Source organism: Nicotiana tabacum, chromosome 11, assembly GCF_000715075.1.
Source record: "Nicotiana tabacum cultivar K326 chromosome 11, ASM71507v2, whole genome shotgun sequence".
Lineage (NCBI taxonomy): Eukaryota > Viridiplantae > Streptophyta > Magnoliopsida > Solanales > Solanaceae > Nicotiana > Nicotiana tabacum.
In genome coordinates, this window is record NC_134090.1 from 122,716,773 (window position 1) to 122,730,253 (window position 13,481).

Genomic DNA, 13,481 nt, shown 5'->3' on the forward strand with positions numbered 1-13,481 from the left:
ATACCAGGGCTCGGTCACATTCCCTCCCTTTCATTAGTGTAGTCCGTCCAAGTAATGGTCGGGTCAAAAACATGTCTAGTCGTTCTTTGTCGGAAAACTCTTCGTGTTTCCAGTCAAAGAGGGGCATCTGTAGTCACCTGATTTTTGACCCTCCCCGAGAATTTTCACATTTTAAGCATAAATATGTAATTTAGGTCTAATATAGCTATTTTGACTATTTTTGCTTTATTTCGCTGCAAAAAGAAAAATTACAAAAAATATATATATAAATTTTTAGTTTATGTATTTCTCCTAAACTTGAAAAATACAAAAAAAATAGTACCTTATTTTGTACTTTATATAATTTCGAAAATTACCAAAAATATATAGTTCTATTAATGCTTTATAGTCATTTTAATTTTGAAAAATATAAAAATATATTACTTTATATTTTATTTTTATATAAACGAAAATTACAAAAAATATAGTTTTATTAATATTTTGTAGCTATTTTAAATCTTGAAAAATATACTTAAAAAGATATAGTTTTGTTTAAATATTAGTCTTATTTTTGGTAGTTATTTTGCTTACATAGGACTAGTTAAGCAACGTCGTGTTCTTATTCTCGGATCCGGGCAAAAAAATAATATTCGGGTTCAAACTATCCGGTTTTAGGCCTAATTTTCGGACCTAGCCCATAATAATCCGAGTCCACGACACACGGGGAACCCCACCACGCGTGGGGGACACAAGTCTCGAACCCCACCACGCGTGGGGCTCATTTTTCTTGGCAAAACTACACAAATACACGGACAAAAGGACTTGGAAAAGGGGGGAACGAAGAGGTTTTGAAGAACCAACTGGGCACTATTCATCTTCTTCCCAAAAAAAGGAGAAGAAGAACAGAAAAGCCAACGGAACCCTAATCCCTCACGTCCAAACCCACCATCCTCCCACCAGCAAACACCACCACCAAACCATCACGTCTCCTCCCAAACTCCGTCGCAACCAACTCCCTCCATCCCGTCTAGCTTCTCCGTCGACCACTGCACAAAACCCACCTCCGCCCACCCTCACCAGTCGACGACCAAACGACCCAGCTCCCGCTCCACCGTGAAACCACCATAACCAAACAGAAACCAGTCGCAACCCCCCCTAACGCCTGAACACCACCGGACAACCCCGACCGGAGCTGCTCCACCATTTTCAGCTTCGCTGCATTTCCGAGCAGCTGTTTCTGCATGCTTTCGCCGTCGTTGCACCCCCCGTCGTCAACAACCCACCACCAGTCGACCATCCTCCTGTCTGAACTCCCGTCGTCACCCCCACCAAGCCAACGTCTCCATTTCGACAAACAAAAACAAAACTAAAACACTACCATCAAACGGGCTCGTTACCAGCTCTCTCCATCGCCCAAATAACCCACTGCCCGTCAAGGTCATAGAGAGAGAAGGTGAGCGTCGAGGTTGTTGACAATCTTGGTTCGAGTTTTCGTTTCCGTTGAGGTCGTCGTTGTTTGTCGAGGTCCGTTACGTTGAGGACAAAGAAAGGTCCGTTCCTATTACTCTCTTTTATTGATCCATAGATATATTACACGATTCCATGAGTTTCGGAATCTACTATGGTCCTAATGTTGGTCATTGATTGTATTTTGTTTAAGTTGGGTTTTAATGGTTGAACTATGTGTTGAATGCTTTATTCAGCATATTTCAAAAAAGAAAAGAAACGAAAACATTGCAAGGTTGAGGTCCAGTTTTATTCTCTCTTTGTTCTGTTCTTGCATGATTACATTTTTAGCCGGAGTGATACTTGAATCTCGAATGAATTCGTGATATTGCTTTAGTCGAAAAATTTCCATCTTTTGATTCTCTGTTTCGGGATTTTCCCTTAGCATGCCTCTAAATTTCTATGATTGAATGATGTAGCGTGAATTTAGTTTGTGTATGAATTATGAAACTGTTAGTTCTCATGAACGAATGAGCCTTGATCGTTATTTTTATTAATTATTTTCGTCGTTATGAACATTCGTAGCTTACTTTAGACATGTATACAAATCATCATCGTGACTAGGGGTACGGTTCCCATGACATGGTTACAATGCCTAAAATTCGGGGGTACATTTTATGTGACCCAATTATAATGACTTTAAGATCTTAGTGAATAAATTAGGATTTTTTAGAGGCGAATAAAGTAGATAATCATAGTTGTTTTTAGGCTTGCCTTAAATAAAAATGAGACGAGCCTCGACACACAAAAATGCACAAGCTGCGGGGCCCTCCAAACGTGTCTATTAAAATACTTAGAATTCAGGATAGGCCGTTTAGCGAAATTCCACGGCCTTACCCAAAAATAATAATACGCTAGTCGCTTTAGGCGCGCCTTTAATAATTTAATTTTCTTAAACTCGGGTGCACATTTATGTGACCCAAATCCAAATTTCAACGGAGTCGAAGTGTGTCTCTAATCACGGGTACATTGATTGTGACGTGGTTTGAGATACATTTCCATGACGTTGCAAATTCCTTTCAAAGAATAAGAATGAGATGAGCCTCGCCAAATAAAATACAAAATAGCGGGGCCCTCAGTAAATATTTGCTTTGAAATTATTTAGACTTCGGGATGGACCGTCTAGTAAAATTCCACGGCCCTACCCAAAGTAAATGATACGCTAGTCGCTTTAGGCACGCCTTTAATAATTTATCTTCCTAAACTCGGGTTCACAGTTATGTGACTCAAATCCCAATCCCAACAGAGTTGAAATGTAGCTCTAACCACGAGTACATTGATTGTAACGTGGTTCGAGATGTGTTTCCACGATGTTGCAATTCTTGATAAAAATAATAATAAAATGATAAAAGCGGTTAAAAGTTAAATTTTGCGCATAAGTTCATATTTTTATAAAATCAGATAATCAAGCCGAATATAACAGTTGAGCGACCGTGCTAGAACCACGGAACTCGGGAATGCCTAACACCTTCTCCCGGGTTAACAGAATTCCTTATCCGGATTTCTGGTACGCAGACTATAATATAGAGTCATTCTTTTCCTCGATTCGGGATTAAAATTGGTGACTTGGGACACCCTAAATCTCCCAAGTGGCGACTCTGAAATAAATAAACCAATCCCGTTTCGATTGTCCTTTAATTGGAAAAAACTCCCTTGCGCCCTCGCGGGTGCGGAAAAAGGAGGTGTGACACTTATTACTTCACAATTCTATTTTAACTTGTACCTTTTTTTCTATTTTAACTCCAAATCTCAAATCTATAACCTACTTTATTTTTTTTTTAAAACTTCTGTCGCCGACATTAAAGGTGTTTTGCCGCCTTCTATTTTATTTTTTCTCCTAATTTGCTTTTAACTCACTTTTAATTAGCTGTGCTCCTTTGTTTTGCATTCTTCTGTCTCGCTCCTTTGTTCTGCTTTCTTAAGGTGTTTTGCCTCCTTCTGTTTGGTTTTTTAAAATTATTTTATGCATATTTTTTGATAAATTTAATATTTAAACAATTGAGGGTATTTTAGTAAACTTATCAGTTACAGTACAGTACGATACAGTCAAACCAAACAGCAAAATATTATTTAACATTAACAAACAATACAATCTATCCAAATATTGTATTCATAAAACAATACGATACAATATAATACAATACATTATAAAACGATGAGAAATAATAATCCAAACAGAGTGTTAGTTACTCTTGGAATCCTGTAATCCAAACAAGGAGAGACTAATTAACAAAGAAAGCAAAAGAGAAGCCATGTCTTTCACTTTAGTCTCCTCGCGAGAAAATCAGAGCAGTGCTTGAAGGATCAAGTATTCTTCCCTGGAAATCGACAGGGGTGACGGATTAAGGTTGATAAAAAGAAGACACATGACCCATGTATTTAAAATTCGACTCCAAAATCATGTGCATTATTTTTGTGACAAAACTATCTTCTAGCTGGTGTTATTGAATCAACGCCTTGATCAAGTCAAACGTAATGATCTGAACAACAGAGGAAGAGACCAAAAAACAAGAACTGGAGAAGAACTTATGGTATATCGTAAACTTCTTCCACCCGTACAATCATCCCCTTACACTAAAAATACCTGAGTTTTGGTTCTTCCATTATTTAGCGACTCTTTACATAAAAGCATGTCGGATAAACTTATATACAGAAGCCTTTTTCATTAATAATAGAGACGTCAAATAGCAGCTAACGTACTAATACCAAGTCAAGACGCCCTTGTCCACAATGTCAGATTAGACGGGGCAAAAAGAACGCGAATGCTTATATGGTCAAGCAGCAGCAACTTGATTAGCTTGTTTGGCTTCAAGCGTCTTCTCATATTCCTCTATGGATCTAAAGAGCTCTGAAAAGTTTCCCTTTCCGAAGCCTCCACAGCCGCCCTTCTGATACACCTGTCCTTTTTCGTCTTTGAGCATGCAACCGATTCTCTGAATTATTTCTATAAATATAGTTGGTCTGCAGAAAACAATTACAATAGTTGTCAAAACTATTTTTTTTTACTAGAAGAAACTTGCAAAAGTGCAGTGGTTACAACATAGGATGAGAGACGGAGCTAGGTGGACGCAAGGAGGTTCAATAATACTCATCGTCCAAAAATACTACTCTACTACGTAAATAGGACGAGAATGAAATCTTCTTGCATATGTATGAAATGATGAATCTTCTTGACATAAGAGAAGATTCAAGCTCGCTGTTCTTTTCTTTTTCTTCTTACCAGTTTCTTTCATTCCCACTATAATGTTGAACACGTGAGCCAATTCCTTGTGTTAGTCCTAACTAGCACATGTCAAGCCAAATGATAATAAATACTACTAGTATTCCAAACTTAGCCAACTTTATATAGTCCATGTTAACATGTTATTACTTTATGTGAGCCCGTCCTTGAATCATTTTCCCATCCCTTAACAAACTTAAACCTTTCAAAAGTTCGCTTGCCGAAAGGTTAGAACTCCTTCTACCTCCCATTGCTGCTTTTGTTTTTATGTCAAAGCAGACAAACAGCTAAACAAATCAACCTCACATGTGGTTTCTCAAAAAGTAGAAGATTCAAGATTGTATCACAAAATGAATTTTAGTCATCAGACTGAAAGAAAGAAAGCCTGGGATAGGGCTTCTGGTGTTTCATGCCCAAACATGTCTCAATAAAGATGTTAAATTTATATTGGAGGTAGTGTACAGTTCTAAGGACCAAGAAGCATGACCCTAACGTACATAATTTAGCTGAAACTAACGGAGACGGCAAAGAGTTGGGAAACAAAAATGATACGTTAAAAGTGAGGAAATTGTTTCAACATTCAAGGGTTAAGACTTGGCCGTCTTCAATTCAGAAGCTTCCCCAAATGTCTGCAATAGGAAATCTGAACGGCTATACTAGCCAAGCCACATTTGGTTGTGCTCACCGTGGTCCTAAATCCTAATGCAATAGCTAGCTTCAAGGAGGTGCAATACAAGAACACACTGCTATTGTTCTGTTATTTTTTGGAGGGAGAAGTGGGGACCTCAGACAGTTATCTGGTTTGAGCAGAAAATGAGTTTTGCAAATGCTATGTTGAAATCAGGTTGAATCTTTTGGCTTCCTTTACTAAATATGCGAAACCCATTTGGCCACTGCTTTTGTTAATCTGGCATCCTTGCTCATCAGAAAGAAATCTACAAAGATAATTAGAATGGTCTGGCAACAAGGTTGAGTCACAAACCTTGATGGAGCAATTCCCTAACCGATAACAAATGAGTATAGGAGTTGGAAGAGAAAACCCACAAGATAGCAAGGTGAAAAGGCATTGCCATTCAATGAACAACGATGCCTTATATGGGACTGAACAGTGAATACAAAAGTACGTCCCTTAGCCACAGAAGATGGCATAAAACATATTCACTATCTCAAGGCAATAATGGAGCTCATTTTGGAGCATACACTTCAGTGTTAGATGTGAGAGACGACATGCAAACAGAAAACGAAGAAGAAAATAAGATGTGCAGTATAAAAGATGTTAGAATAAAGGATTGCTCCTATATATTTATGTAATGGAATAAAGAGCAAGATCCAAAGTAAATATACCTACCATTTTGAGCAATAACAATGCAGATAGATCATGGCACCAGAAATAGATCACACAGGAGTCCCAAGAATTAGGAGTGAGACACCATGAATAAAGAATCTGCGGAGCAAGCAATGGGGCAAAAGCGAAGTGGTGCAAATATTCCTAAGTTACTGCCCACTATGTGAATACCAATGAAAAGATTGTACTACCTTCATTTTCGAGGGTGTTTCACATATTTCTGTTTTAGAGATCAACATGAGATTCGCCTACTTGGAGTGGAGTGAGGTCTCATCATGGAAAGGAACGTCACTTTTCCTGATATGCTAGTGAACTAATACAAAGATAGACCAGAATTAACCAACACCAAACGGAACTGCTGCATTCATTATATCACTCCTAAGGAACTTATTGACTGAATTTACCGACCTTAATCCAAAATAGAGCAGTTGAGCACCTGAACTCCCAGCTCAAGAACAAATAGGTAAAACACAAAAAGGCCAGTCAGATTAATAGACCTCATACTTCCATCAGCAAACACTCTCTTTTAGAACTTCACATATTAGCTAAACTTGGGGGATCTTTAAAGCAAATAGTCCAGTGACAGAAACTGGTAGAAAATGTAATGCCAGCTTCTAGTTTACTATGGTTGTAACTCTGCTACAGTAAAGCGTTGTTATTTGATGCCTTACTGTTACTGTCCATGCTACAATTTCAGAGATCTCCTTTTCATATTTTCAATGATTCAATATCCATCCATTCCTACAGCCCTGATCTTCCCCCTTGACCTACAAATACATGAACTTCCCATCCTGCAGAGACTACACACTCGACAGTTTGGCCACTTCAAGAATCCATTTTTCATGGTCCAGCTTGCAAAGCTCCGAACACTCAGCTCTCTAGGATTATATATATCTCATAAGTCATAAGCAGGTTTTCTTTAAAAAAAGAGAGAATAAATATAGAGCAACGGAAACATAATAATAGCTTTTAACTTATATACACTACCAATATAAAGTTTGAAAAATATGTAACCTACTGCAACTAGCTAACCTCATGTGAAATTTTTTTTAAACTGTCAGTATCTATGACATTAGTCCATTATAATGTGTAAGGTCAGAATAAATGATACCTCATTCCATACGAGCCAAAGGAAAAAGGAGTGATTGACATACCTGTCCCCCACAGGCTTGGTGAAGATCTGTAAAAGGGTCCCCTGGTCATCCCTATCCACCAATATTCCCAATTCTTCGCACGCCTGAATCTGTTCATCAGTCAGTACATCCCCTGCCCTATTCTTCAAATTCTTATAATAAGTAGGCGGAGGTGAAGGCATGAATTCAAAACCCCCAACCCCACTCCTTTTCCTCATTTCAGTCAATGTTTTAAATATATCCTCTGTAACCAAAGCTAAATGTTGCACTCCTGCCCCTTCATTGTGCTCTAAATACGTTTGAATTTGACTCTTCCTTTTGGTTCCATAAACCGGCTCATTCAACGGAAGCAGCACTGTTTCGTCATTGTTTGCCAGGACCATAGAGTTCAGCCCGCTCTCAGCAGTCCCAACATCTTCAGCTGTGAACTCGGCGAATTCATGAAACCCCGTAAAGCGCTTGATATAGTCCACTACAGGACCCAGCTCCGGCACATTCCCAACAGCATGGTCCAGCCGGCGAATCCCATAATCCAGTTCTTTGTACGATGCTGTTTCCTCCATGGCCTCGAAACCTGTTGCAAATAGTAATAAATAGACAAAAAGTGTTCATTTCAAACCATTTAAGTGTTTAGATGAGGCGGTTCAAATGAATTGAAACAGGCACAAGTTCTTACCACCATTCATGAAAAGAAAAAAAAAATAGGTTCCACCTACTTGGTCTAAGAAAAAAATCAGGCCATAATGTGTTGCGGACATAAACAAATAAAGAAACGTGATTTATAAATCGATTCGTTGAAGCAAACAAAAATATATAACAGTTTTCCATTAACGGATTCACTAAACAAACTGTCTCACCTACACTCATCAACAAAAAGAAAGTATTTTCACGTACTTGATGGACTTTAAACGTATACACAAATAAAATAAAAGAATTTTTAAATCGTATATAATAAGTGAGATTAATAACTAAAAAAATAACAAATAACTCGGTACAACAGGTTAAAATGGACTGACAATATTTTTAAAAACAAAAAAATTGATAAGGCAAGTACAAAATTCTTTATATTATCACACCGCATGTAAATTGGATATCTAATAGAGTAATAAAGTGAGACAGCACGTTAGGGGCGAGTTAAAATGTCAGATGAAGATAATTCACCGAACCTGGGAGGAAAACGAGGCTGTCCGCATCTTTCAGATAGCTCACAAACCGCAAAACGACGTCGCCGTATAAGTGAACTTCAGCCACCGCGACTCGTTCATCGATAGTCACAGGTTCAAACATGGGTTTCGCCCCACGTGAAATACTCGCGGAGAACGCCGTGTAAGCATTCTCCACTTCCAAAGCAACGGCACGGACGCCGAGCCCGTGAGTTGTCGTAAAAGAGCGGTGTGTGGAAGTAGAGAAACTGGGGATGGCTGCAGATGACGGCGTCGAAATAGACGGCGAATAAGTAGCAGTGAAGAGGAACTGAAGCGAACCTGAAACGGGACGGAGGAGGTACGAAGCGTGAACGGAGTTTCCGGTGGAGAGGTCGGATTTAGCTGCAATTGGCATCCCGAGAGACCAAGAGAAACGGCGAGCCGTATTGGTAGCATCGCCGCACCAAAATTCTATGTGATGGAAACGTTTAACGGAGAAAAAATCGGAACGGGGATTGGTTCGAATGAAATTCTTGAAACCCACTAGCTTGAAATTGGTGGTCAGCTCCTGTGAGTCATCGGCGGCGGCAGCAGAGGTGGTGGTGACAGTTTCTAATTTGCCCATGGCTTGTTTGTGTTGTTTAAGGCAAAATAAGATGGTACTTTGGAAATGTGAGTAATTTTGTGGAGTGTTTTTGTTGCTGACAGTAATGTTTGTGGGGATGAACTGAACTGAACTGAACTGCTATATATATTGTTTGGCAGAAAACCAGATTTTGGGGCGGTGAATTTGAACTGAAGGACACGTGTACAAGAATGTTTCACACGTCTCTTCGATTTTGTGGATTTAATTCATGGAAGAAAATAACCTTTTTCAAGGAAGAAATTACACGGAAAACAATGATGCTAAATTTTCATGAAAGATATAAGCTCCCAATTTATCAACAAGGCGCACAAGGACACGACAATAATAAATTACGGATGAGTGTTCAACATATAAATCAAGACTACAGCTAAATCAATGATAACAATTATGTTCATGTAGTTACAAAGTGATTAAGCATGTTTCAGATAAAGCACCGTCACAACTCCTTTTTCATACACGCGCAAGAGCGTAAAAGAATTTTTCCAATTAAAGGACAATCGGAACGGGATTTAATTATTAATTATTCAGAGTCGCCACTTGAAAGATTAATGGTGTCCCAAGTCACCGGTTGAATCCCGAACCAAGGAAAAATATGACTCTGTTAACAGTCCGCGAACCAGAAAGCTGAGTAGGGAATTCTGTTAACCCGGGAGAAGGTGTTAGGCATTCCCGGGTTCCGTGGTTCTAGCACGGTCGCTCAACTATTGTATTTGATTTTATCTGATTTTAATACATGCTAGCTTATGTGCCTTTTATTCGTAAACCGCTTTTATCGTTTTTTAAAAGAATTGCAATGTCATGAAAACGCGTTTCGAACCACGTCGCAATGAATGCACCCGTGGTTGTTAACGCATCTTGACTTCGTTGAGATTTGGATTTGGATCGCATCAATGCGCACCCGAGTTTAGGAAAGTAATTCAATTAAAAGCGCATCCAAAGTGTCTAACGCGCTATCATCTTTAGGGAAGACCGTGAAATTCGCTAAACGGCCCATCCCGAATTTTAAGTATTTCATTATAACTAATTATTGAGGGCCCCGCAGTTTATGTGTTTTGTTCAGCTAGGCTCGTCAAATTTTATTTTAAAAAGGCAGACCCTAGAGCTAGTAGAATTCCTATTTTTTATTTGTCTCTACTAAAGAAAAGGCCCTAACCAATTATTAGTATTAATAAAACAACATTTGAAAGTGTTACACCGGCCGAAATTTTCCACAGCCACGGTCATTGGACCTGAAATTAGCCCAAATCAATCAAGCCCAAACTCTCGTGAATGGGCTCCACTTTTCTAACAAAAGAAATGAATATGCACTTACCTAGATCAATTAGATACTGATTCTCAAATTGTTCAAGAAAGTGATTATGTCGTCCTGATTTTAAAAATGAACAAACGTATTAATAAATTTACTCACGCTGCCAATTACAAGATAAATGTTATATCTCCTAATTTGTGTTGCTTTTAAACCAATTTATGAACCAACTGACGAGAAAACAGCTAAGGCTAAAGTGAACTATTAACCCTAGCTACTGACTCATAATTGTCAAAGCTACTGCATTACAAAATTATTTAGGACGCATGTTTAGCATCTAGAGTAGAACTCAACGTGACAAGATACCAGTTCCAGCTTCACCCCAAACTTGAACTGTTTATGATTTTGCATTTTAAACAGAAAATCGCTAAGCTAAACAAGCTGAATCTAAGTACTACAAATAAACAGTCCAGCGATCTAAATAACACAGTTCTGCTAGTTCAGTTATACATTCAAATTGATTGTATCATAGAGCAACCAAATCACATAAAACTGTTAAAATATGATGAGATTCACAAATGACATATCTATAGCTGAAGCTCCAGTTTTCATTTCATTTTCCAGCAAGTGATCTACATAGCACTGAGTTTCATGGTGAGTACCTGTTTTATGAATTGGAACAGAGGAATGGTCAGTCAGCAGCAACTCAAACGCAACAAACCAATGGATGATCAACCAAACACAAATGCACAACCCAGAAAAATGAAATCACAGCCCAGAGTGAACTCTAAACCTGATTAAAATGAGATATCGACCACAAATCAACTGAATGCACCCAAATAAATCGAAATTGAGCTTGAATTAACCCAAATTGAACTAATAGACCTCAGAAGAACTTCAACACATTAGAATCAAGCTATGAGACCAAGAACAACTATTGAAATTTCGAGATTGAGCCAAAAGCTCAATGTAACAGTACTTTTGCTGATGATTTTTTACTGCATTTTTTCTTTTGACAATAAGAACTTAGGAGAATATTTGAATCTGAAGTTTTAGTTTCAGATATGGACTGGGAGAGTTTTCTTTTTTGGAATATTGGGGCTCCAAAAATACCTCCTCCATTAAGGCATTTAGGCATGCCTTTTATAGGCAGAGCTGAGGGCAGCCCTCAGATTTTTTCAATGTCAGTCCCTTACCTATTTATTCAACTAGTCCCTTATTTTCTAACTTGTTACCCAAGTAATCCCACTAAAATTATTGAAGTTTACACCAAAGTACCATTCTATAAGGCCCTAGAAGATTCTAGTTTCAACTACCATGTGCTGCTCAATCCTAAATGTCTAAACTACCCCTGAATTTAAGCTAAACTACAGCTATAACCAAGACAGTTTCTTAAGCTCTGAATATACCCCAATTTAAACTCTTGTTGAATCTATCGATTGAACTCAGAATTTATGACCAAACTAACTACCAAACGACGACTAATTAAACTGAAACTGAACTAATTAGTAATTAACTAAAGGAACACCAGAAATTAATTTAAGCAAAACTTAGTAAAACTAATTAACAAATTATAAATCGAACTAAGATGAGGAATTGGAACATATTAAAATCAAACAAACAACTAGACTTAATCAAATCAGGACACAAGATTAGAGCAATATTGACAAAAATTAAAACGCAAATTAACTAGACATTAACCAAGGAATTCACACATGCAGAAAATCAGAAAAGGAAAAAGAAATTGAAGATAAAAGAAAATACCAATAAGAACTCACTGACAACAAAGAGCTCCGGCCAGTGGTTGCTTCTCCAAATCCCCCAAAATTTCTGACCCGTAACATCCCTAACCATGTGTTTTCATAAGAAAACACCTGGTTAGGGTTGTTAGGGTCCAAAATCATGGAGATTTTTCCTTAAGGTTTTATTCGGAAACCTTCGATTTGATATTCGAGCTGTTCCAGGTAGATTCGAGAGATAGGGCTATGGGGGTTGGGTAGAGGAGGCCCAGGCGGTCACATGGTGTTAATTTGGTGGTGATTGGGTTACTTTAGGTTTTGGCCGGAGAATCTTTGATCGAAGATTCGACGAGCTAGGGCTGGATTTGAAGACAACGGGTGGTGGATCCATGACGAGGGAGAAGAGGAGGTTTCGTGGTGTTATTTTGGTGGTCGATGGCATTAGTGGCGTTCGCCGCCGGCGGTAACTCCAGCGGTGTTACAGAAGAGGTACGAGGAAGACGGACTTGGTACTTTAGGGTTAAGACCAGATTTTAGGACAATTATATTAAAATGGGGAAGGGGGTTCCTGGCCGTCGGATCAAAAGTTTTAATGGCCAGGATTTACTGTCCCCCAAACGACGTCGTTTTGAGGATTAATGAATTGGACCGGGTGGGAAGGGCTTGGACTGGGTCGAATTATATTGGGCATTTGGGCCTGAGTGACATGAATTGGGCATGGCCCAAATCGTGGGCAGCCCTTTCTCTATTTCTTTTGTTTTCTTTTTCTTTTCATTTGTTTCTTTTATCTATATTTTTTTTGTATATTTTGTATTTTTTCTGATTTTATAAAATTGCAACAATTAAAATAAAGTCCTAATATATCTCCCTAATTGATTTCTAAAATTATTTTAAAAACTATTTCGGGACGAATTCACAATTAAATAATTAAAAATGCAAAAGTGAACTATTTTTGTTATTTTCTTCATATTTTATTCTAAAACAAATTAGCCCCTAATTAATACTAAAATATGAAATTAAATCCTAAATGCAAATGCATATTTTGTATTTTTCATATGAATTAAAATGCACATATAAATGCAACAATTAGCAGAACATGACACCAAAATTCACAAAAATTATAAAATAATAAAGAAATTGTTTTGTCTGAATTTCTGGGAATAATTTGCTTTGGGAAAAAATCACGTGCTCACAGCTTCCCCTCTTTGCTCGGAAACATGAAAGTTTTCGGGCAAAGATAAGTGAGCAAATATGAGCGATATTTGCTCGTTTGAATATTCCGCGTGAAGCATTTTTGAAAGAGCTGACCGCACCCTGCTTCAGAGGTTGCCTACATATCCTGGGCTAAACATGAATCAGGTTAGTGTAGTTCGAGAGTGTCTGGTAGCTGGGACTACCAGGAGCTATTATTTCACTACGATTGCTGCTGCTACTGCTTGCTGACCTTCCTTATTACACCCTGGCAAAATAAAAGAAGCTAAACTAAACTATGACCTATGAATTACAACATCCTATCTAAATT

At 38.1% G+C, this 13,481-nt stretch overlaps 1 protein-coding gene across 1 annotated transcript; it reads right to left on the reverse strand.

The window, feature by feature from the left end:
* Positions 1-4,000: 4,000 nt before the first annotated feature.
* On the reverse strand, positions 4,001-9,062 carry LOC107774621 (4-hydroxyphenylpyruvate dioxygenase). The gene is made up of 3 exons (XM_016594211.2): positions 8,350-9,062; positions 7,205-7,757; positions 4,001-4,446 (listed from the first exon to the last, which is right to left on the reverse strand). The coding sequence occupies exons 1-3, from the start codon at positions 8,951-8,953 to the stop codon at positions 4,260-4,262; spliced, it is 1,344 nt and encodes a 447-aa protein (XP_016449697.1). The 5' UTR covers positions 8,954-9,062; the 3' UTR covers positions 4,001-4,259.
* Between the last annotated feature and the right edge of the window lie 4,419 nt (positions 9,063-13,481).